The 26339-nt window shown below is 34.0% G+C and overlaps 3 protein-coding genes across 4 annotated transcripts in view; 2 read left to right on the forward strand and 1 right to left on the reverse strand.

Moving 5' to 3' along the window:
• The first annotated feature begins 14 nt into the window (after positions 1 to 14).
• On the forward strand, positions 15 to 6372 carry LOC125071123 (mitochondrial intermediate peptidase). The gene is made up of 13 exons (XM_047681615.1): positions 15 to 196; positions 744 to 892; positions 1314 to 1573; positions 1787 to 2038; positions 2245 to 2433; positions 2720 to 2858; positions 2987 to 3164; positions 3509 to 3672; positions 3794 to 4015; positions 4095 to 4208; positions 4321 to 4437; positions 4778 to 4960; positions 5437 to 6372. The coding sequence occupies exons 2-13, from the start codon at positions 767 to 769 to the stop codon at positions 5557 to 5559; spliced, it is 2067 nt and encodes a 688-aa protein (XP_047537571.1). The 5' UTR covers positions 15 to 196; positions 744 to 766; the 3' UTR covers positions 5560 to 6372.
• LOC125069692 (cullin-4A) lies at positions 6371 to 14221 on the reverse strand. Of its 2 annotated transcripts, none has more exons than XM_047680436.1 (13): positions 13854 to 14221; positions 13636 to 13778; positions 12863 to 13083; positions 11500 to 11688; positions 11219 to 11365; positions 10866 to 11055; positions 10521 to 10713; positions 9959 to 10260; positions 9502 to 9705; positions 8608 to 8715; positions 7925 to 8095; positions 7585 to 7737; positions 6371 to 7456 (listed from the first exon to the last, which is right to left on the reverse strand). In XM_047680436.1, the coding sequence occupies exons 1-13, from the start codon at positions 14101 to 14103 to the stop codon at positions 7361 to 7363; spliced, it is 2367 nt and encodes a 788-aa protein (XP_047536392.1). In that variant the 5' UTR covers positions 14104 to 14221; the 3' UTR covers positions 6371 to 7360. The 2 variants fall into 2 exon arrangements, with proteins under 2 accessions (XP_047536392.1, XP_047535593.1); XM_047679637.1 differs by having other exon boundaries at positions 9502 to 9723.
• Positions 14222 to 17376: 3155 nt separating this feature from the next.
• The window catches only part of LOC125064538 (neurogenic protein big brain), a 71581-nt gene continuing 62618 nt past the window's right edge, over positions 17377 to 26339 (forward strand). Inside the window, exon 1 of the mRNA XM_047671640.1 lies at positions 17377 to 17853. Coding sequence (XP_047527596.1) covers positions 17520 to 17853 — 334 coding nt within the window. The 5' untranslated portion in view covers positions 17377 to 17519. The remainder of the gene's footprint in view (positions 17854 to 26339) is intronic.

Raw genomic sequence — 26339 nt, forward strand, 5'->3', positions numbered from 1 at the left:
TGAAGATGTTTTTTGAGTTACATGGATTATTTTTAAAGTACATAAGAAAATCGTAAAATGCGTTTAAAGTTTTAAGTATTTTATTTTTATTGTAGGAAATAACATTTAAAATATTTCCTCTTGTGGTTGAGGTCGATACATAATTATTTAAAATTACTACCAGAAATACTTTTACTTTCAATTTATTTGAGTAACTGTAAGTAAACAACTTGCATTTGTCCTTGCATTTTTGTACTGCTATCATTAATTAATATTTTTTTATTAAATTTGTTATCGTTACGTAACCATTAAAATATTTCTTAGATCCTATTATATTATTTATAGAGAAGTTAAAAAAAGAATAACGAAAGTTCCGCTCACAAAATACGATAACATTTTAGGAATATTCTGTCTAACTGAAATTAAGAACTATAACACTGATTATTAAAGAATTATATCCTCTATATTTATAATTATTATTATATTATTATAGTTATAATTCAACTCAATCTTACTAAGAATATACTAAAACATGAAAGAAAGAATGAATTCATTATTATAAAATATTTTATTTTGACATTTTCTCTAAAAACCTATTAATTTTAGAAATATCAAAGTCCAATTCCAGATTTTTATTGTAGGATTTGGAATGTGTTAAGTTGATTTTATAATAGCTAGAGAATATATAAATAAAAAATGTTGATCATAAAGTGGATTTTTCAAGAAAGTTTAGTAAATACTTAATGTTTACTTTATTGTTTTAGATAGATATTTATATATATAAGACATGAAGCTGCTAAAGCCACTATGGGTGACAGGGAGAAGACGAGTGAGCACATGGTCACCACTTGCCACAGCATTCAACACAAGGCCAACATCAAGGCCCATCTTTGACTCCTTAAGAGAAAGAACTGTAAGATTCAGTAATACTTATCAGCATTATGTTTTAAAAGAAATGTATATGTAATAATGTAGTAAAAGCTTGAGTTATACATTATATACTGAATTACGTTCAAAGTGGATTGCTATTAGGCTATGTACATAAAAAAATATCTACTGCGACCAAAGATGAAATGACGAATGAATGGATTAATTACGAACCAGATTATCTGCTTAATAATTCTACTAACGTGAAGGTTTTGTGCAGATCTATGTGGGAATTTTCAACTGACTCATTAGTTATTCTATTACCAATTCAAAGCTGATTTAAATTGACACAATACTTCTATTACTTTATTGGGTGCACCTCACCACCACCTTTGCCATAAGCATATCTTTAAATAGGAGTGTAACCTATTACCATCCAAAAATTTAATTTGAATTGTTTTCGACAGGGTCTATTTAACAAACCTGAACTCACTAGTTTTGAGGGATTTTACACGCTTAAAGAACAAGCTATAGCAGCCACAGACCGCCTCATAGAAGAGGCGACCTCCAATCCCTCAAGGCCAATGGTGGACATTTTTGATGAGCTGTCAGACACACTATGCAAGGTTGCAGATTTAGCTGAGTTTGTGCGTATAGCACATCCACAATCACATTTTGCGGGTGCCGCTGAAGAGGCTTGTATCAGTGTTAGTGGAGTTGTGGAAAAGTATGTAAAATTACTATAATTAAGTATAATAAACCTAAATTAAAGTTTTAATCAACATTTGACCCGGGCAATATAAAATAACAATTTTAGTACATAACTTTTTTTACGAGTGGTATTTTATGCTGAATACTGTTATAAAAATCCTTTATCTAATGACCTCCTGAAGTTTTGACAACAATCAAAATAATTCTTATTTCTTCTATTATATTCTAGACTAAATACTCATAAAGGTTTATATGAAGCTTTGCGTGACTCAGTGGAGAAGAACACATGTGGTGATCGCCATTTAGCTGAGCTGTTCCTGTTTGACTTCGAACAGAGTGGTATACAGCTGCCTGATGGACCGAGACAACAAGTAGTGGCTCTCAATGATCTTATCCTTCAAACCGGTCAACAATTTATGGCGGGAGCGGCCAAGCCCAGGAAAGTTCCGCGGTCTGCTGTACCTCAAAATGTTAGACAATTGTGAGTAATCATAAAATATATTGACTGATTAAAATTCACGCATTTTCATTTTCGTTAGAACTATAAACATAGTACACTTTCATTGAATAGTTATAGTTTCTGTGTTTGCAATTTTTCAGAAAATCGCTAACAATTTCGCAACACAAAAGATTCAAATGATATTTTCTGTTGTAAAACTAAGATGAGCACTTGCTCCTGGATTGCAGTTTTAGCACGGAGGGTGACAACGTGATAGTCAGCGGCGTGTACGCGGAGTGCGACGAGGGCGCGGCGCGCGAGGCGGCCTACCGCCTGTACCTGGCGCCCGACGTGGGGCAGGAGCGCCTGCTGCTCACCACGCTGCAAGCGCGCCAGCGCCTGGCGCAGCTCTGCGGGTTCTCCTGCTACGCGGACCGGTAGCTATGACCATCAGCTCGATAAACGCTGAGCCGACACTTTTTATATGTTGACGGTTGGAATTCATTTTCGTAGTTCATATTTTTACATTCGGGCATTGCAGGGCCAGCTTAATGTGTTTTTTATTTTTAATTCTCATAGCTAACGCTGCTGTTGTCTGATCTTTGATTATGATGATTCAATGATTTTAACTTGTACTTACTCCTGTTTTTTCTTGTGGAAGTCAAATAGTGTTATATGTGTACATGCAGATTCCCTTCATTACGCGGATGTGTTTTCTTTCAGAGCGATAAAGGCGAGCACGATGGAGACGTCAGCTAATGTGCGACAGTTCCTGGACATTCTGTCGGACAACCTGTACGACCGCGCGAATATAGACTTCGAGGCCATGACTCGCATGAAGAAGAAGGAAACGCCTTACCTAGTACGATTGTCACATAAATACATATTTTAATGTGTTTTTATATTTAGTAGACACTAGCAGTGTCAAAGCTGCTGTCTGCTAGATTAATTGGTCGTTATTTTTATTATCATTGCTTTATTTTTTATTAGGATACATTAATGTGCTGGGATACTCCTTACTTCACACACAAAGCTAAGACGCAGTTGCTGAACGTCGCGACGTCGGACTTCAACCCGTATTTCTCACTAGGCGCCTGCATGGAAGGTCTGAATATGCTGTGCCAGGAGCTATATGGCATTACTTTGCAGCCTGAGGAGATGTTACCAGGTTATTATTATTATTATTTTGTTACATCTTTTTTTTTATTGTTACAGGATTATTTGTTAGTTTTATTACTTTTCATGACCTTAATGCTAAATCTTAGCTGATGATTGTTTAGTGTTTCCCAATACGGTCGTAATAAAGAAAAAGCCGCAGATAAAATATGAATCGGCATATGACGAAGGAAGACGTTTAAAGTTAATTGAAAGACATCATCATCTTAAAATTACATTAATTACATTAGTTCATGGCAATAGTACTTAATGTTTTGTGTTAACGCGGCATAGTACATATATTTTAGTAGGAAGAGTCAGCAGGATTGCGATGATGGGTTGTCGGTATGTTGTCAGGCGAGTCGTGGTCACCAGACGTGTACAAGCTGGCAGTGATGCAGGAGAGTGAGGGTCTTTTGGGCCACATCTACTGCGACCTGTACGAGCGGCCCGGCAAGCCGCACCAGGATTGCCATTTCACCATTCAGGGCGGGAAACTGCTCGCCGACGGGTCTTATCAGGTAGTGTACTCGGTCACTACCATCTAAACTTTGTCATGAACAATATTTATAAGCCCGAATTTTAATCGTCACTACAAAGGGAATATTGTTTTATGATGAGCTACAATTACTCCGGTTGTAGAATCCAATAGTGGTGGTGATGCTGTCACTGAGCGGCGGACATCGGTCGGGGCCGGCGCTGCTGGGCCCCGGCGCCGTGGACAACCTGTTCCACGAGATGGGCCACGCCCTGCATTCCATGCTGGCGCGCGCGGCCCACCAGCACGTGGCCGGCACGCGCTGCGCCACCGACCTGGCCGAGCTGCCCTCCGTGCTCATGGAGCACTTCGCCGCCTGCCCCAGTGTGAGTCGACCCCTCCCCCACCGCCTCGCGCGCTTTGTGTGGCAGTACCGGTTACATGAATTGTGGTAACTTGCTGTAGGTGGTCCGTCGCTTCGCGCGCCACTTCCAAACCCGAGAGCCGATGCCGGAAGATATGTTGCAGCGCCTCTGCGCCTCCAAGCATCTCTTTGGTGCCAGTGAGATGCAACTGCAGGTAATTGATTTGCACATTTGCACCTCTATTTTTCTACGTTATTATGGTTTTCAAAGTTTTTACTTAATTTGTATTCACTGACAAACAAGTATACATAGCGTGAAACTGTTAGGTGTTCTACTCCGCGTTGGACCAGCGCTACCACAGCGAGGGAGCTCACGAGGACTCCACAGACGTGCTGCGACAGGTCCAAAAGCGGTACTACGGACTGCCTTACGTCGAAAATACGGTGAGCGATCAGCGAGACCACTTCGATTCTAAATATACAAAGGACTCCTCGGATGTACCAAATTAACAAGAAAATGTCGTTCAATCTAAAGCGAAATGTAAAAGGCGACTCATAGTCGCGAGTCGTGAAACACCTTATATTAATTTCGAGTGTCATGGAAGAATATAGAAATGTTCAGCGCTTCATCCATTCGTTGTTTTTGATAATTAATTTAAGGATAAATGAAAAAACTTATTTTGACCAAAAGAAAAAAATGTTATGCCCGTTGAATATAACGTCATATATAGCGTCCGAGGTGCTAGGCCCACTATATATCATATAAACGTCCATCGGTCGCAAGGCGTGGCAGCACCGCTTCAGCCACCTAATCGGCTACGGCGCGAAGTACTACTCGTACCTGATCTCGCGCGCGCTGGCGTGGTGCGTGTGGCGCCGCCACTTCGAGGCCGCGCCGCTGTCGCGCCCCGCCGGCGCCGCGCTGCGTCACGGCCTGCTGCGCCACGGCGGCGCCGTCCCGCCGCAGGTAGGACGAGCTTTCCTTTAAAATATATAAATGTGTTTCGTTATAAATATTATGAGAATATTTCAGTTTAATAATTATAATTAATTTACCGTCGATATAATTCTTTAAAATATATATCTATTCATTCACGAGGATGCGCCGCTCCACGTTAAATTCATTATTTTTTTTTAAATAAACTTAATCTAAGTTGTATTTTTTCCTGTCTTTGCTCATCTTAAGTCGTCTAACTCACGCTGACTTTTACTAATACAGCACGTCTGCGCACCCATAATAACTTAACGTGGGGTTCAGCGACTTGGGGAGATAATAGATCAATTCTTAAAATCATAAAAAGAATTAAACCCACATATACTTTACCAGTATTGGTACAAATAAAAGTAATATTTACTTAAATGAATCTACAAATGATTGATGAATTGTTTTTCTAACACAGGTATGTTCGTTTTAACAGTTATGTTATCAAAAATATTTTACAGATTCTGCTACGCGATTATCTTGAGACAGAAATAACTCCCAATACACTGGCGATGGCGCTGACCGAAGAACTGGATTATCACAAGGATCACCTCGATACAGTGTTCAAAATAGTTGACAAGTAACATATCAGAGGACTCTTAATTTAGTTGAAACGAGTACCGTTAGCCAAACAATCCAATGTTTATCGAATCTACTAATACAGGAGATAAACGCGAACTTTTTCATTGCCAGATGTGACTTTTTACAAATACAGATAAAGTTCGCTTTTATGTTTTTAATAATTGAGTTAGAAGTGTTTTTCTTATCAGTAAAGTGCTAATTAAATATTGAATACTTAGTAATAATATTTATACATACACAAAGTAGAGATATATGTTAATTTGATCGTACGTTTTTTTTCAACTGTCAATTTATTTGTAGAACAAATTGCACGTTTACATGCAGTGTCTTAGTTATAAAAATATTATTGCATAATAAATAAAACAATAGTCGACAATCCCCTTTCTAACGAAATACCTTTTAGTGTTTCGACTAATCAATGTCTTCCCAAATTATGAATGTAAGATATATATACTTTAGATGTAATAATTTGTAATTGATCTGCCCTTAGTTTAAAAATCGTAAAAATAGCTTTCAAAGACCTATTTATTTTATTGACACCCGGGTTGAAGAGAATATAACATTAATTATCGTTCAGTCATACTTCTAGTTAAATTTATATTATTCGACTAGCATAAATATGGCCTTTAATAAATCGAATCCTGAGCACTTAGATCTTTAATGAAAATATAGGATACAAGGTACTTAATAATAATACACAATTGGAGTACCTACCGTGTTTTTTTTTATAAATGTTATTTAATTGGAATAAGTATAAGTAAGAATACATCCTTTGTGAATATAACTTGAGAAATGATAAATAAAACAATTTCGGAAAATTATAAATAGTTTTATTGGTGATCCCTCCTGAAACTAAAGACACCCAAAGAATTACGAGTACAGTTCAGTTTCTTTTTGCTTCTAACTAGAGGTCACAAAGCGAAATTATATAAAATACAAAATGTACAAACACAAATGGCGTATTGTGTGACTTAAAATGCTTCGTCGATGCAACTTACACGCCTGTATAATACATGTGTTCTAGCGAGGGCACCTCAGGAGGGTCATCGTCTAATATCACACGTTATGCCGCTAGTGTGTATGGTTGAGGACCTTTTTTTAGGTTTTCATAGACTTCGGTAAGGGTCTTTCACTTTGGTAATATTTTCTACCCTCAATTAATTCGTTACCTTTCTATATGTCTTTCATGGATTTATGGCTTATACTATGTTGTGTTTCTTTTAATGTGTTTCTGAAAATGATAGCGGGTAATAAAAACAAATGGACATTTCAAGTCACCATCGATAAAATATCAAAGAATGGTTGTTGGGTGTGAGAACCCATTTCACACGCACTAATTTTTTTTTTTTGCTTTTATTTGTGCCGAAAGGGCACAGATTATTTCGCCAATGACACGTGCGATGGAGAAGACACGATAGAGATTGATCGGTACGGTCGAGATTACAGGCTCAATTTAATTTTAAAATAAATACAAATTATGTTATATTATTTAATGCCTTCTAATATTATCATTTCGTATGTACACGTACAACTTGAAAAACTCTTAAATATATTTCGATTATTTCAAGCGAAATTTATATATCATTTTAATTGCATAAGCTTGAGGTAAGGTAGAGTTTGTGAAGTACATAAAAAGTTCAGGAAAACGAAAATTCGGACATAAACCCCTGTCATTATCCTACAAAGCAGACTACTTTCAGATGCTTCTGATATATGGTAGTATTTGTTACTGTGAAGCCGTCGATGGTATGTTCTGAGGGTAGAAGTATGAGATGTCGTGAGGGTGAAGGGGAGGGGGGCCCACTACGCGACGTAGTTGTACTGGTTGGGGTTGTCCTTGTCGCGTTCCATGTAGTCTCTGTCGATCAGTGATTCTATGCGCTTCTTGAGGTCGGCCGGCTGGAAGCAATTTTTGGATAAAAAATATATATTTTGAATAATATTTACACTTTTAATTCAAGTATTGCAAAATTGAATAACTAATAAAAATGTATCTATTTAATTGTTTTAAAGTAAAATTTGAGTACCTTGACGGGGAATTTGAGCTGGTTATAGAGCTCGGAAATCAGCAGGTTATGCGACAGCGCTTTACGCATTTTCATAACACGAACGATGGCTGCATCGATTTGGTACTGACGGTCCTGGAACACGCGCTCCTCTGTCGCCTTCTGTTCCTCGCTCTGAAAACACGACAAGGGTTCATTAGTTTCGGTTTTGTCTTGTATTAGTGATGTACGAAATCATTTCGTCGAATGTAAGAAAATTTATTTAATTTTGTAAAAAATAATATAAAATACAAAGACCATTTCAAGATTTATCACTATTAAATATTTGGGAATGTTTAAAATGAGATGAACGATTATTTACGGTTTCCTTCATCTGTATCTGATTGATCTTGATGCGGAACAGCTTGTTGGTGAAGTCAGCGTGGAAGGAGAAGTGGTCGTCGTCCTGCACGTCCCGCCCGCGCGGCGCCTTCAGCAGCACGCGCGCCTTCCCGCACGCCAGCGACTGCAGCGTGCGCCGCAGCTCGCCCTCCTGCGCACCGCGCCCCGCGCTGCCTTAGTCTAGTGTCTAGTGCCTAGTGCCTAGTGCACCGGCACGAGGGCCCGACCCAAGTAACGTTTGACGTCGAATGGATGCGAGAGCTTGAGTTATCTATGATATTCCTTATGAATTTGTGAATAATATGGCGTTTGATCGTCGTCGCAACTGTTATCCGAGTCTTTGGAAGTAAAATTAAAGGGGATACAAGTAGTTAAGTGGAATAGCGTTGTATTATAAATAATGGCATAATAATTAAGAACAGTTAGTAGTGCACAATATAGCTGAGCTATTTAGTAAATTGCATGGAATACGTAAATCAAAGGTTTTTGTTTATCTTTATTACTTCCGAATGGATTACTATACATATCGGACCTTTGATGTATCGGTTAGACAATAAAGTAGCTCAGTATCAGTTCCAAGTCTTGGCTTTCCCTTTAGACTAAAAACACTGGAATGACTATCTACTAGGTGATTGTAGGTCAATTGTGGTTGTATATAATTACCTCTATATTTGTGGCAGTCTTAATTTCTTCAAAGGAGAGATTATCTCCATCATTGAATAGTAATAGGACGAGAGCTTGGAATAATGAAACCTGTAGCTCTTTGTTACCCTGAAATTGAAATTATTAGACATATTATACTTAAAAATATTCTTTGTTTGATGTTTAGGTAGTGTTTTTTAAGGTTTTTTAAAGGAAAATTACAATTTTCATGAGATTTTATTTTGATTTAAGTGGTAAATTAATTATTTGAGGGATGTAATAAAGTTGTTAATGGATGTAGTTCAATAGCAATTGATATGTAGGGGTACTGGTCCCTAGCTTACTTGTTGTTACTATTTCTTGAGTAAAAGAACACTTTCTTGCTGGTCGGATCGGAATGATTTTATTTCAAAAATGTGTCGATATATATACAAAATCTAGGAATAATATTATCCAATGAAATAATTTCAGTGCATATTTACAAATTCTTTCGTCCAAAGAAAACGCTTACTTTTCTACCAATAGAAAGTTACAAAATTTACAATGATAAAAATTATGATTCAGCCAATTAAAAGTTATACATTACAATTGAAAATATTTTGGAAATTAAACTACGAATTAAATGTTCGATTTTCCGACCAATGACAATGAAAGTCCGATAGAGCGCGCTGGATAAGCGCCGTGTGCGCTTGCCGATTTTCGCGTAGTATAAATAGCTCCCGAATTTGGTTTTTAATTTAGTCGGAGCGCGTCTCTGGACGTCGACGCATGTATGAATTATAATGTAGAATGCAATTCCTACAGATATATTTGTGTATAAATGGCGAGCGAGTCTGTCGAATAATGGGACCGGGTACAATAAGAATAACTGTTTCTGGGCAGAAATGCTTTTGATTCTATTTAAATATGACATACCTGCGAGAAGTGAGCCCTGAGCACGCAGTGGCCCAGCGTGGCCTGCCACTGCAGCTTGCGGCCGGAGTGCTTGGCGAGGTAGAACTTGGCGAAGTGGTCCTGGTGCCGCGTGAGCTCGGCCGGCAGACGCACCTCCACCGGCGGGTAGGTCGGCCAGAAGCCCATCGTCAGGATGTACACCGACAGCTCCAGCCCGACACCTTCCTGACTCGCCGCCAAGTGCTGCATTAGATCATGTACCAATTTATTTCATTTTGACAGTCGTCGATCTCAGAGAGTAATTTCTTTTAGCAAGAAATAAAGATCGAGATAAATATGTGGCCGTAAATAAAGCTTACAAACGTTTATAATTAAGAATAATTATAATGATGACCTAGTATGGTCGGGTGTCTATATAAAATAAACTAACTCATATTCATACGGGATTTAATGCTATTATTAAAATTGTGTCAATTACCTGTTTGTAAGTAATATTAATATCCTTGGACAGTTCCATGTCCTTGAACATGCCTTCTAGTTTACAGGTGAAACCACCCCCACATTCCTGTTTCAATTTACTAAGCATTGACTTCTCAGCATCTACTGACGCAGATTTGCCCACGAGCAATCTTTTTGCTAAATCTTTCTTATAAAATGCTTCAAAGACATCCTTCCCATGTATGAAACGGAACAGAACCATTATCTTGTCTAGTAGCCTCTCTAATTCTTCCTCAGTGGCTTCTTTGTTGCCAGCTCTAAGTTTTAAGTCAACAAATTTAGCTGAAATAAAAGAAAAATATTTTGATGAGATTGTAATGTTAATAATGTTAATGTTAAATTGTTATGTTTGATTAAAGTATATTTACAGTAATTAATTGTTTATATTCATATTATACAGTTTTGGACTTTTATTATCCAATTTTAGTTATCAAGTAAATTTTTGTACTAGCAGTAAAGTTAAAAGAGCGACAGCAAGAGCGCAGCAGCTTGCGATTTATATATAAAAAATGAAGCAAGAACAAGTGCCAGCAGGATCATACCAATTAGTTCTGCAGGTTTGTTTTGTCGTTGATTAATGAAGTACTCAAATGCTTCCCTCATAGAGTAAAGGAATCGGTCATTCCTTTGGAAGCAGGTGCTTACGACATTGTCCAGTTGTTCCTTAAACTCCAATAGTTCAGCTACCATTGTCTTATCACGTTCTGGCTCAATTACTATAGTACGTCCTTTTTTCTGAAAATATATTAGAAATTATATATATATTTTTTTGCAATGGCCTACTTGAATTGATTTTACTAAGTCCTTTACAAAGCTTTATATAAGTTGTTATAGTAAATACAAAAATATTGAAGTATCAAAAATTGATGCAAATACAATTTAAATACCTTGATGTAGGCATTGAAATGGTTGCACAGCTCATTAAGTCCCAGTTCCTTAACACGACTGAACAGGTTGTAGAGGGTGGTCAGGTCGTGGAGCCGTGGACCATCCATTAGGGATTCAAGACCTTTGCTGAGGATACCCGTCAGGTGCTCGCTCAACAGCTGTCGTTCAATAGTGTGGATGAGTTGCCACCTGAGGAGGAGAAAGGTAGTATTGACAAATTTATTTCATATGACACATTGTCACGTCTGTAATTGATTGTTGTTGAATAGACTACATTGTTTTTTAATAAGTTTATTATATAATATATATATAATATATTGTACAAAATGTCATGTTCATTTAATGTACTTACTTAGTGCAGGGATCTAGGTAATGTAACAGTCGTTCATTTTCTTCCCTAAGTCTTTTCTCAACATGAGCTAAGTATTGAGGAACAGCCAATTCTCTCATTAATCGTTGACCTTCAGCTGCATACAACCGTTCTGTTGCTTGCAGGAATCTGTAAAGGAAACAGTTTACATAACATTTATATATGACAAAATTATATTAATAGCAAAACATACATAACTACAAGTTTTCTTGATGTTTGAGTAGATTTCTTTACTTATATTAATGTATATTGATTTTCCATACTTGTGTTCAAATGCGTCTTGATATATCTGCAAGTCAGAAAGCATCCGTAGCAAGCTCTTGAGCAGTGAGATGTCCACCGCATCTCCGCCGCGCTCGCGTTCTATTAGCAGCAGAAGTCCATCCACCGTGCGCGTTTGAATTAGTGTGTTCATTGCTATGTGGTGACGAAACAGGTCGAGGCCCATATCCCTGTTATTTACAGATGACAATTGTTGTATTTGTGAAATAACATATTTTCAATTTTTAAGCTCTATGGTTTAATTTCTTTTGACCCTTTAATAAAACTGGTTCACTCACCATTTGAACCGGAACACAGTTATGCAAATCAGTGACGTTTAACGGTAGAATATACGACGAGCAAGTGCTACTCACCCAGGCCAGCCTGCACAGAGCACTGGTAAAAATGTGGGCATAGATGTTTATATGATATTTCCATTAGTAACTTTTGTTTTCAGTAGCAGTTATTTCCCAAGAATTGTATTACATATTTTATGAATAAATGAATTAAACATTTTTAAAACAATCCTTTTTTTAACAAATCTCCAACTATTACAAAAAATATTGTTTTTTTTTGTTTGAATTATCTATTACTGACCTATTATTTTTGTTGTTAGTTATAAATAATAATAAAAACTGATTTCAAATAGAAGAGATTTTTTTATAATAAATCAAAATTAGGCTAACTGTATATCGTACAAATAGAGCAAATTCATAAATTCGAAAAAGAGCAATGTAACGTAAATACATTTAAAATATATTTATTTTAAATCTCATTGACAGTCTATAATGTATGTATGTTCTATTTTAATAGAACTTATCTTTATTTAGTTTAAATGTAACTGAGAATGTACTTGGATTGTGTATTTAACTACAACATCATTTTAAAATAATAAAAAGAGGAAAAACTGAGTTAATTATTAAGTTGATTCAATTATTTTCAGTTAGGTGTTTTCAATGTCAAATTAATTATTATTTTTAAACTAAGAAGCTTATTAACATGGCACTATAATAGAAAATAGAAGAAAATATGTCCTTTTCTGGATGCGGTGACTATTGTTCTATGGAGAAAATGTACAAAATAACTAGAGTAGACAATAATATTAATATAACTTATGTAAACAGATTTTTAAACACAATTAGATATGACAAAGTATTTTGCAAGTTAATTTAATTAAACATAACTTATATGAGTAAACCAATTTTAGTAGGATAAAGTTATATTTTTACACCAACTTGTATTTAAAAACTTCTTGTATCTATTAATAATAAATGATTCAATCAATCAATGATTGATTGATAAATTGATAGACTTTATTTGTTATGTTTGCATTGAAATACCTTATGTGTCAATATAGTTTCTTACCATATAGAATGTATGCTAGGATTCTGTAACACATAGGTACGGTCTAGGTATAGAAAGATGCTACGGATCATGATCATTTGGCGGCAGTGTGCTCGCCAACAGTCATCCATGCGTTTGAGGAACACTTGTCTGTCCATACTTTCAGAGAGGAACTGTTCAATATTGGACTTTACATGCGCCTCCACTAGGTTTGTCAGATTCACATACAGTTGTGATGCCATCTTAAAAATAAACAGTGAGAATAATATAATAACAATTACATAAAGTAGTAATTATTTGTCATGGACTGACTTATATACAATTTTTATATCATTGTCAAATATATCTTGTATATTTATGTTACAAACATTCAGTCATCAAAACTATTGATGTTATTGTAATAATTTGTGTAAGACTCAGAATTAATAGAACCGGTGGTAGCTCAACATTTATTTGACATTAAAATAGTCAATTAATAAGTTTTTGTGAGAGTCTAGAGATAAAAATGTATAAAATTTAAACAATAACTGATTGAACTATTTATAAGATAGTTCCTTTTACCAAGGTTAATAGAATATTTTATTTATGAGTAAAAATAAATCAAGGTAATTGTTTCTAAATGATTATCCAGTACTGGCTAGCCTTATTTGTATGATCTATACAAATTTGAATTGTTGGGAAATATAATTACAATCAAGAAAATAAAGAATCTTTTGTGGATATTAGTTTGGTTCATATTTACTAGTTTTAATCAGTATTTTAATTATTCCAGCCAGCCAATTCTATTTATTTACCTTATGGCTGCACATATTTTCAACTGCTTGATATAATTCTTCTAAGGAATAGGCAATTGCCTTTGAGGTTTGTATAGCTATAACGGCCTCCCGAAGTTTGCTCCATGTTGTCTCCTGATAATTTTCTGGAAGATTCGGTTTACCTGCAAAATATTCGCACTCATTACCAGATGTCACAGAGGTTATGACATGACCAATGGAATCAATCGTAAACACACTTTTAAAGTTTTTTATAACTAGTTTCTTTGTCGCTGCCCCAGGCTTGTTCATCGATGAAGATGTCATTTTTATAGTACCGTTAGAATTTGGGTTCAACATTGAGAAGTTTGATTTTTTTTCATTTGCACTCATATCGTCAAATTTTGTTCTTTTGCTGCACTGATCGTTGTTAGAACTTAAATGAGAACGTTTTCTAAACTGATTACCACCCTCCTCAACCAAAACAGATGTTTTAGATACGCCCGACATAAGCAAGCATGATATGGCCGCAGCCACAATATAAAATAATGTGATTAAGACTAATAAATTACAAAATACAAATAAAAATAGATGCAGTCAATATTCACTCCGATTACCACCATTACGATGTGTATTTTATTTTTACGATTATAGAGGGCGCTATACAGTTATCTATGATCTTGTCATTTAGATTTTTCTAAAACATGGCTTGGATTCTATATTTTCAGTGATACGAAATATTAATAAAAATGTTTTTAGTTCTTTAAAAAAAATATTTATTATGGTCACTACAACATCAATAAAAAAAAAATGATTTTTTGTTTTTTTTTTTCTTTTTGTTCCGAACCATAGTTTTTTGTATTATTCTGAGTATCACAGACTCTTGTAATGTTGCCATTTATAAATTATTTTTATAATATCTAGGTCCGTCAGGTAGTATTTAATGCATAGAAATAGTGTATGTGTAATTTAGATATCTTACGTATCCAGTTTGCTTAGTAGATTAAATTGTGTAATTGGATACAAAAATAAAAAAAAAATGTGCGGCAAACGTACGCGTCTTCTAGGGACGTCCGACAGAAGTGATAACTTAAGCTGATCTAAGTTGAACTCTTTAATATTGAAATTGTCTAAGTTGAGAAAAGCTTATGTTATTACTTAAATTTTATGTATATTAAATATAATATGGTTAAATACTTTTATTGATTATAAAATATATTTCATCTTAGTTATAATGTACATATTCAAGAATTGTAACTAAAAATATATAAGAGAAAAGGAAGCCAGACAGACTGGTGCCGTAACGCGTTACGTAACGAAGCGATTTACCCTCCCATAAGAAAGATTATTCCATTAAGAAGTCATATAATTCCAATTTTATAGGTCAAATTCAAAATGATGGAAATTCATTATTTTTTTATTAACAGTTTTGATTCTATTTTATATAAAGTCAATGACTCAGTGGTATGAAATGATTTTGCTCTATCGGCAGCCCTGTCAATCTTATTTTTTGTAGGCTGGTGTAAACTTTGTGTTTGCTTTACATTAATTTACTATTCAATCCAAAGATATTATTATTTGGATTTAATAGTAAATTAATGTGTTCAATAAGTATAAAATACATATATTTTTTATGAGGGTGGATCTTAATCATATTCAGGATTCTAATCTAGGAATTAACCATTCTTTCATATCCATCCCTTTAGGTAAAGTTGTGTAAAGCTATTGGAAGGGTTCTGTTTATGAAATTTCATATTACTATTAAATGGAAATATAAGATCGTTTAGCTGGCAAAGCCACATTTAGTATATTTTAATGCTCATTAGTAAAACCTAATGTAACTTGAATTATTTCGTTATTTCAGGGTAAAGATAAAGGACGCATGCGTGTGTTTGTGTATAGCAATGCCTTATGCTAACGTGATTTTTCTTTTCGTTGTTACGTCACAGGTTGTTTTTTGTGTTATTGCTGAACCTTCTCCTTTTCAGTAGAAGATTTTTAGCTTATTCCACCACGCTGATTAATTGTCGTTGGGTATCACATGCAAGTTTTATCACGATATTTTCTTTTAATGCCGAGCACGAGATGATTTACTGTATAGAAACACAAATTATTAATTAAAATTAATTAAATTAATGAATATAAAGGTGTTTTTGGTTTTGATCCCAATCATGGTTAGAACGCATGAATCTTTCACACGTTCTTACTATTGGGCCATCTCGTCTTCATGTATCTCATATCTGTTCGTTTTTCCTTCTGTCTTTCCCTAAGGCATTTGAACTATGCCACTGTTGACGACACACTTAAAAATGTTTTTAAATCTTCTTCTAAATATTATGCAAATACATATTTATAGTTTAAATAAATATGTAGTACTTGATAGTTACAATCATTACGAAAAACAAAGCAGGCCTGTTGAGGCCTCAAATAATGGTAGTCAATATTTAAACTTCCGCAAAGAACCTAAAGCCATAAAAAGTAAAGAGTTAGAAATGCTTACACGATTGTCGCTACCTTCCATAAATTAATATTTTGAATTATCAAAGTGAAACATTATAAACATTAAAACAAAAAAAACTAAATGATATGATAAGGTAACGTTTATTTATTACTATTATCAAACTACATCGCCATGACAAAGATAGTTTAGCAGATTTGACGTCAATAATCACTTCCAGGCAAACATTGTGGAAAAAATAGATACTATAAAAACAGAAGAAAGTAACGTAAGAGCCGAGATGGCCCAGTGGTTAGAACGCGTGCATCTTAACCGATGATTTCGGGTTCAAACCCAGGCAGGCACCACTGAATTTTCATGTGCTTAATTTGTGTTTATAATTCATCTCTTGCTCGCCAGTGAAGGAAAACATCGTAAGGAAACCTGCATGGGTCTAATTTCAACGAAATTCTGCCACATGTGTATTCCACCAACCCGCATTGGAGCAGCGTGGTGGAATATGCTCCAAACCTTCTCCTCAAAGGGAGAGGATGCCTTTAACCCAGCAGTGGGAAATTTACAGGCTGCTAATGTAATGTAAAATTATTATAATCGATCGATAAAACCGTCAGTTGTATGTTCATATTCAAAGAGAGACATAAGTTCAGACAGGAACTATCGTATTTTAGACTTAAATATTATACTAATTTCATACAGTGAAAAAATCTCCTTATTTAATATTGTCTTTATCTATTTTCAGATCTGGACTTTATGTTGTAGGATCCATATAGGTTAAAGGGATGAATTTGCTACCTAATTATATACTTAAATGAATTCACTTTTCGTCAACATATAATATATATATTTTTGACATAACTAAGTAATATATGTTGTAATTCGTTATGATTAATATTCCTTCCCAGCGAAAGCATCTGAAGAAAAATGATATATAAATATAAAAGAAACCCAAAACAGTTGTTTCATAATAAAGAATACGAACGAAGAAAACGAATGGGTATCAAATGTTATAAAATAAAAGAAATACACACGGTTTTTAACAATATAAAATTAAAACTCCTTTTTTAACAATATAAAATTAACGCTGTTTTGACCATACGTTTGGAGTTTTAAAATAGGTCAATGTAATAATTATACAAGATAAAAATTACGTTACGATAATAGCATATATAATTAAAGGCTATTGTAATAGTGGAGCGGCAAGTTGGTGATTTTATTACACCCTCGCTGAAATGCACGTCCCGGGGCGGGGGCGTAACAAGTGGCGGCCGCCGAACATGTGCCCCCGCTCCATTCAGTCTTCGCTCATTCACTTGCCGCGACGAACCACTCTGAGCCGGTTCTTTGTAGTGCGTGGGTGTTCGTTCGATACGATCTAGCGCGCGAAATACGTAAATGTTAAGTCAATACTTTATTGTACAGTCGATGTTATGTCGAAACATTGATTAATTAAATATTAAATTTTATAAAAATGGGCGAACAAACGTTTAATATAGATGATAACAATTTGGAACAGCATATAGTTACTTTATTCGAAAAGTTAGAGTGCCTACGAAAGGATGCGAATTCGAACAGTGATAATGTGTTGGCCGGTAGAGTGCCGGCTAGGCTTGAAGTGCGGACACTCTCGTTATGGAAGGCTGTAGTGGCAGAGTGTGCGGCGTCCTTCCTCTATGTTTTTATAGTGTGTGGAGCGGCGGGCGGAGCGGGAGTTGGCGCGTCCGCCTCAGCTGTGCTTCTCGCCACTGCACTCGCTTCCGGTTGTGCTATAGCCACACTAACTTTATGCTTTGCTCACATATCTGGTAAGGTTCATTTTATCATATTATTGCAATATTCATTAAATTTAACAAATTTATATATCCATTCAAGGAAATTGTTAATGAGTGTGCTTACGGTAAATGCTCTACAAGTCTACACAAAAATCTTTTGTGTACAAAAAATAGTAGTTTTCAATTGTTATAATTTTATTTAAGGCGAGGGTAAACCCGAACTATAAACAGCAAACGTGCGCTCTACCTGCTGATTTTAGCCATGGTTATCTATGCCCAACATTATTATTTAAATATAATACAATACAATAATCGATGTAATATTTACGTTCTCTTGAGACTATTATTATCTAAAACATTGAAGAGTTCAATATTATTTCCAGTAATAATTAGCTTTATTCATGTCTTATTACATTGATAATATAATAAAAAAAAAAACCTTTTTATATTTATAGAAAACTTAATATGTAATGTCTCAAACCTGGCCGTATTATGTATGTATATTATGTTAGTCAGTTCTCTTTTGTTACAGTTACAAGCAGATGTTCGTCATTAATTTCATCATAACCTTTTTTTATTCCGACGATATCTTAACCTTTCTCATGAGATCTTCCATCTAAGGGAGAGTTTATTTCAATGTTATAAAGGTATATTTAAATTTAATAACAAACATCTCGCTATTAGTTCAACTGGATATATCTATTATATAATATGTTTATTGAAATCAACAACTTCCGTGGGGAATTAATCTCAATACTCGAGAGCAATTTGTCAATGATGCGCGATGACATATCCGCAATGAAGTATCAAATTAACGAAATCAAAACATCAACTAGTAAAATGCTAGCAGAACAAAAAAGTGTAAAATCCGAAATCATAGAACTGAAGAAGAATAACTCCATTACAGAATCCAAAATATCTGAGCTTGAGGCAAAATTAAGCAAGCTTGAGTGTATTTCGACCAAACCCTGTACCCCAGATGTTCTTGATAATGAGAAAATCATCAATGAACTGCAGGAAAGGGCTAACAGAAGTAGGAATATTATAGTCTTTGGTATAACTGAACAAACTAATGCTGATAGTTCTACACGCCAAGCCATGGATCTGAGTCTTGCTCAAAAAACTTTTCAGAATGTGACAGCTGAAAATCCTAAGATACATAAAACTATGCGAATGGGCAAATACTCTAAAGGAAAAAATCGACCGCTTAAGGTATGTTTTGAAAATCAACATGAAGTTAAATATATATTACGAAACAAGAATAAATTACCTGATAACGTAAAAATATACTCAGATCAGACTCCTACTCAAAGGACTATAATCAAGGAACTTAGTGAAGAACTCAATCGCCGCAAAGCAAACGGAGAAGAGAACTTAACTATAAAATACATCAAAGGGACACCAAGAATTATACAAAACTTATCAAAAAACTCGAAACATTAAGTTTAAGGGACAAAGAAACTATTACACACGAAAATATTACATACCAGTATTGCCACACATATCAGGATCTTATTGTATCGCAGTCTCAACTTAATTTCTTCTATGCTAATGTACGAAGTATCCGTAAAGATGGTAAATTTGATGAAATTAAATGTATAATTCAATCAATTAAATGTCAAATTCACATAATTCTCTTGACCGAAACATGGTTAAGATCCATAGATGACGTTAAGTTATACCAATTACCGAATTACACTCATTATTACAACCTCAGAACAGATTCAAGAGGTGGTGGCGTATCTATATTTGTACACGATAATCTAAAACACAGTTTCTTTGAAGAAGTATACGCTGGAGGGGTAAATTACCTCTGGATATATCTTGAGAAATACGCACTGAACATAGGACTTGTTTACAATCCCGGAACAACAAATATATCTGACTTTTTTGAGCTTTACTCAACACAATTGGTTCAAAAGAAACGAGCAATTGTATTTGGTGACTTTAATATAGACTTATTATCACAAAATCGTAATATCAAACGCTATAAAAGTATTATAAAAGAATCTGGATACATTTTCATCAACAACATTCATCATGATTATTGCACACGGGAAACGACACTGTCTAAGACTATTCTTGACCATATATGCTCAAATTTAAAAGATAAACGCTTTCATATGGCCATTATTGAAAGTCCCATGTCCGACCACAAGCAAATTTACTTATCTATAAAAAAATATAAACCACCGGCAAAAAAGCGAATAAATTACGAAGCAATCAATTATGAAACACTTAATAGCTATATTAGCAATGCGAAATTTTGTTCTACAAATTATAGCTATGAACATTTAGAAAAAACAATACAAGCTGGAATTAAAAACAGCAAAGTAACCAAGACAAAAATTATAAATCCTCCTCGACAAGACTGGATATGCAAAGATATTATAACTAGTATTCAAGAAAGAAATGTATTTTGGTTTAAATTAAAACAAGATCCCAAAAATGAAGAAATTGACAAGCAGTTCAGAATTGAAAGATCGAAAACAGCAGAAAAAATCAGAAATGCTAAAGAGAAATACTATAAGAAGAAATTTATAAATTATTTAGGAAATACTAAGAAGATGTGGAATTTATTAAATACTTTGTCAAATAATACAATCAAGGCTGACAATACTCCGCCAAAGCTCCAAACTGAATCCGGCCCTATACTTGAAGGTAATGAGATTTGTGAAACATTCAATCACTTCTTCGCTACTATTGGTTCTGTTCTTGCAGAGACTATCTTAGCTAAACAAAATCACAACACTTCAAATCCATCTATCACACAAATACGTCACTCATCAACATTGTCCTCATTCAAACCTTGTGATGCCGCTGAAGTTTCCAAAATTATCCATAATCTTGATATAAACTGTAGTACTGGGATCGACGGTATAACTACTAAAGCTGTAAAGTGCATTGGTAACCTAATAATGGACACTTTAACAAAATGTATAAACTATCACCTTGCTGAAGGCATCTTTCCAGATGCCTTAAAAGTAGCCAAAGTCATTCCTATACATAAATCTGGGTCTAAAAGTGATCCGAACAATTACCGGCCTATATCTGTACTTCCAGTCATATCAAAAATTTTTGAAAAAATTATATTTAAACGATTAGACGACTACCTTACGTCTATCGACTTTATTTACAAAAGACAATATGGCTTTCGCTCCCAATCTAGTACTCTCTCAGCCACGATTGATATGATAACAAAATTGCACACTAATATTGATAAAAAAAATATTGCCTTGGGGCTATTCATAGACCTCAAAAAAGCTTTCGATACGATAAGCCATTCGATATTGTTGAGTAAACTTCGCGATGTAGGAGTATCAGGAACAGCATACAAAATGTTTGAATCATATTTATCCAACCGTTATCAGATAGTTAAAATCGGGGAGTATCAAAGTAAACCTCACAGTACTGGTAAGTTTGGTGTACCTCAAGGTTCCATATTGGGTCCACTACTGTTCTTAATTTACATAAATTCCATACATAAGACTCCAATACAAGGTCATCTTTCTCTATACGCAGACGACACGTGTCTATTTTATTTTGGTAGTAACTTAAACGAAATAACAAATCAAGCTCAACAAGATATGAACACACTAGTTCATTGGTTTCAACAAAATTTACTTACGATCAATGCATCTAAAACTAGTTACGTCATTTTTAAACCCAAGAACAAAAACATTCCAGTACACACTCCTCTCGAAATTAATAACCAAAAACTGCAACAATTACAATTTGAAAAATATTTAGGACTTCGATTAGACGATTGTTTGAACTGGAAGGTACAGATTGCCCACGTAAGATCAAAGCTCTGTTCTTTAATGGGTAAGCTACGTAACTTCATTCACTGCGTTCCGCGGCAAGTGCGACTGATAATATACAATTCTTTAGTAAAACCACATTTACAATATTTAATTGAAATTTGGGGTTTTGCTCCAAAAAGCAATTTAAAGGACCTACAAATTGCACAAAATAAAATCATTAAAATATTATTTAATTACGATTATTTAACACCTACAGTCAAATTGTATAAGGAGACAAAGCTCATGAATATAAAACAATTACATGCATATGGCACTTGTATATTAATAAGAAAAATCCTGAATAAATCAATTAATTCACAAATCTCATTCACAAAAGTTCATCAAGCTCACACCCGTAGTAGCCGAAGGGGAGACCACATCTTATTACCTCAAGTCCGAACCACTTTAGGTATGCGCACCGTGATCTTTGCTGGAGTACAAATCTATAATAAATTACCTAAAGAGATAAAAAATGCAAATTCATTTAACATCTTTAAAATTAAACTAAAAAAACATATAGTACATGACAATACATTATTAAAATAAAATAAATAACTTAAGCTAATGCAAATAAAAAAATAAAAAAAAATTATATATATATAAATAAAATTAACCAGAATAAAAATAAAGTATGAAATAAATAACTGATGATCAAACTGTTTTTGTTACTCTATGTCTATGAGTTTGCATTTCTTATCGCTGTTTTGTACACAATTATTGTTGCTTTGAGGGTATGTTTTAGATTCCTTGTTTAAAACAAAATTTATTGTAAGAATAATATGTTAAACTAGTGATATTATGATTGTCGAAGTTTAAATTTAAAATATGTTTATAGTCATAATTTTCTCAAGTAAGTGAAATGTAATTTCTTTTTGAGAAATAAAGTATCTTTAACCATATTACGTAACCTAAAGGACTATATTAAAAAAAGAACTACAATGATGTCTCCAGAGATTGTTACGTTATAGAGTGACGTACTACAAAAAAAAAGAAACGTGCCAACTTAATTATCTTAGTTGCGTCTAAACTTTGGTATTTTTTAATATTAAATTAATATTTTTAATAAATACAAATAAATATTGGACACTCATACATCACTCACATACATTACTTTGATCGCAATGTAAGTAGCTAAAGCACTTGTGTTATGGAAAATCAGAAGTAAAGATGGTACAAACACCCAGACCCGAGACAACATCGAAACTAATGAACTTTTTCTACGTCAACTCGGCCGGGGATCGAACCCGGGTCGTCATAGCTTCGTTTGACACTCGCAAAACTTCGTTCTATTATCCTAGTGTGCGTGTACTAAGTGGCCACTATTTTTCGACACGTTCTCAGTTTTGACAGTTTATCTAGACATAAATAATCAATTAATCTAATTACAAACAGTAAATATGTAATTCTATTCCAAAGGTAAAACCTCTTTGTCTTATTGAAATGTGTCGAGCCGATTTGGTCCGGTCGTGTTCGATTTTCGATTAAGTAATATGAAAACAAATAAACTTCCGTATTTATGATGAAAGTAAGATAATACGCATTTCATCCGTGATAATGTTAATGTATGTTAAATTAATTCAATACAAACACTTTATATCATGTCCACACGTGTACGCCCTTCACCCTTTAATCGCTCATCATAATTTTATAATAGCGGTCATGGATAGCGGCAACAATAACATTTTAAATTATGTCACGTGGACAATGACGCGTGTCCGGACGCGCGCGTCTTTACAATCGAGCTTAATTCTTAATAATGCAAGCGAGTTGGCAGCAATAAATCTTGAAATAAAAATAATATATCGCGGTCGTCGACGTCGCCCTAAATTTAATTTTTCACTAATGTCCACTTCCCTATTTTAAGCACAGCTTATCGTGGTCGTATCGCCCAAGTGCCAGATAATTATGTTAATATTTTTACAATATATGAATAAAAAACAAAAAGGTATTTGTTTTCTTACCTGTTGAGAAAAAATCCATATTCCTAAAGTAAAATTTATAAAATTCGAGCAAAAATAGATTTCTATTAGTAACTCTAGATAACGTTTTCAAAATTAAAATCGTTTCGAGAATAAACGTATGAATGAAGGTAAAAGAAAAGAATAAATTAAGTTTTATAAATCCTCTTCGGAATAAGAAGTTTCACGACAGTTTTTAATATGAAACCCTGTTTTAAAAACTCTTTGGTACAACACCCATGGGTAAGAAGCGAATCAGAATTTAATCAAAAGTTAAGAAAGAAACTTTTTCTTTCCATAAATGTAATTAAAATTGCTACAAGTATAAGAATATTCAAATAGGGATATTCACACTTCTGTAACTTTAACTAAAAATCTCGAGACATCTTAACAATGACCTCTGATTTTTCATGTGCTTAATTTGTGTTTGTTTCAAATGACGTAACGTGACGGAAACCTGCATGTGTCAGATAATATTCTGCCGTACGTGTATCCCCCAATCAGCACTGGATCAGCATGAAGAGAGGAAATTGTTACAGTTCTAGGACATTTGGGTTCTTATTTATATCTTTTAACTTATTTATAGCTACGTACCTAGCGAAATTTATTAATTGAAAATGTATAATATAATTTAATAACTGAAATTATATGTATATATAGAATGCGTAGAGCCAATTTCGTAATTAAATTTAATCCTAACGTTCTCCGGACATAATCTGCCTGTTTATATTATTTTCAATATTTAATTAAGATTTATTTGTACGTAAAATTGGAATTAATTTTGTGCTTGGTTCTTTATACAATCTATATTTGAATGGTGATTAATGTATCCATACGTATTTATAAGTACAAATATAATAATATAGATATAAACGCGTGTTAGTATCCATTTAGCGTGCTACATCCGCCTTTTGAGTTATAATATGAGTAGTCAGCATTTTTTAACTAATCAACACTGATAGGTAAGTCGGTAATATATTGAGACGTCGCACTGCGGGGTAGGTTAGGTTAGGTAGGGCGTAGTTTGTCTTAAATACATTGAGCACGTTGCCGTTGCGGTGTCTTCAACCGAGTACCTACTTACAAGTTATTACGTCGGTCTCAGTACCTACAGAAAGTTAAAAGCTACTTGAATAATAATTTTAAAATGATCTTGAATATCTTTGTGATTTTAGTGCAGTTCCAGACTTACATAACAGAAAATTAAATTGAAACGAATTCTGTATAGAAGGTATGCGCTATTTGAGAACTATTTTAATGTACTTTTGCTGCTATAATTTATGAAGCGACTCTTAATTTTGAATATATGTACAAAGCCGAAATCTTTTATCGATGTGAGAGAAATACTTCAGACCTGAGACCGACTAGAGAATAAGTAATCGATGATTTGGTGTACAATCAATTTTATAATATTATGTTTTTGAGATTGTGAAGGTGATTATTTCATTCCCGTATCATGTAAAAATTAATTTCATTTCATATCACAAAAATTCATTAATTCATTCAAACATTTCTACCTAAATTGAATAATGAATAATATTAATAAGAGGCGATGAAAACCATGTCGTATATTTGTGAAGGTCACCTTTCTCCTTCGTACATCGTGGTGTACTCGTAAGCTAGAGACTAATGGTTTGTAACGATGGAAATAAGAAGTATTAATACAACATGTCAGAGTTAAAATCCCTCTTGAAAAGTGGCGGGTTGAGCTATTTTATTCACGTCTGTTAAACTTATTCACCACAATACAAGAGTAACTTTTATTTATCCAGAGTTAGGGTTATATAATTCATTTATATTGCTTAAATATTCTCTGTTATTACAAATCATAAAACTTTGACTTGGGATGTGTTTCTTTTGTAATTTTAAAGGTTCATCTGGTGTTATAATGGACCCGTATAATTGTCAATTTCTCAATAAGCTGCATTAGATGTACTTTCAATAAAATTACATCGAAAAAAATAGTACCGCTAAAAAATCGTATGTAAAAATGATTTAATTTAAAATATAGAAACGTCGACTGTATCTAATCGAAATTTATAGTTTTCACAGTTATCAGGTTAAGATAATGTTTCGTTATTCTAACGCAGAGCTAAAAATATATAAATGATGTTAATGAAACAACGGTACGTCTAATTATACATACGACCTTTTATGCAATGTAATTTTAGATAGACATTAGATAAAGTATAAAGGCTCCCCTTACAATTCAATATGGACAGGAAATCGTAGCCTAAGAAAAATATTCAGTTTCACTACACAATATCCATTTATTTTTGTTCTGCTTGCACTTTTCCATCTATTTACGAATACAGTTGAGTTTTTGGAAATTATTATAAGCTACAATCTTGCAATCATATGTGGTGATAGTACACTATCAGAATACTTTATACCTATTATTTCTGGTAAGGCCAAGGCCTTACCAGAAATAAGTCAAGTCTGGACAAGTCCAGACTTGACTCTACTATACTACGGAAATGGTAAAACAACACCAAGGTCTCAGCCAAGCATAAACTTTTCGGGCAACATTATAATTATGTCGGGGCAATTACTTTTTAAGCTTAAAACAGCCTTCTTCCATAACCGATACATGAAACAATAACACGGATATATGTATATTTTTTACATCTGAATTGTAAACATTATGCATTCGTAGTTGAGCGTTCTCTTTGTATCCCACGAGATTGGTTTTTGTGTGTGGTAATTTTGCTTTATGTTTTATCGCACTGCAGTATGGAGAATTTGCAATTTTTATGTC

Source organism: Vanessa atalanta, chromosome 1 (assembly GCF_905147765.1).
Source record: "Vanessa atalanta chromosome 1, ilVanAtal1.2, whole genome shotgun sequence".
Classification (NCBI taxonomy): domain Eukaryota; kingdom Metazoa; phylum Arthropoda; class Insecta; order Lepidoptera; family Nymphalidae; genus Vanessa; species Vanessa atalanta.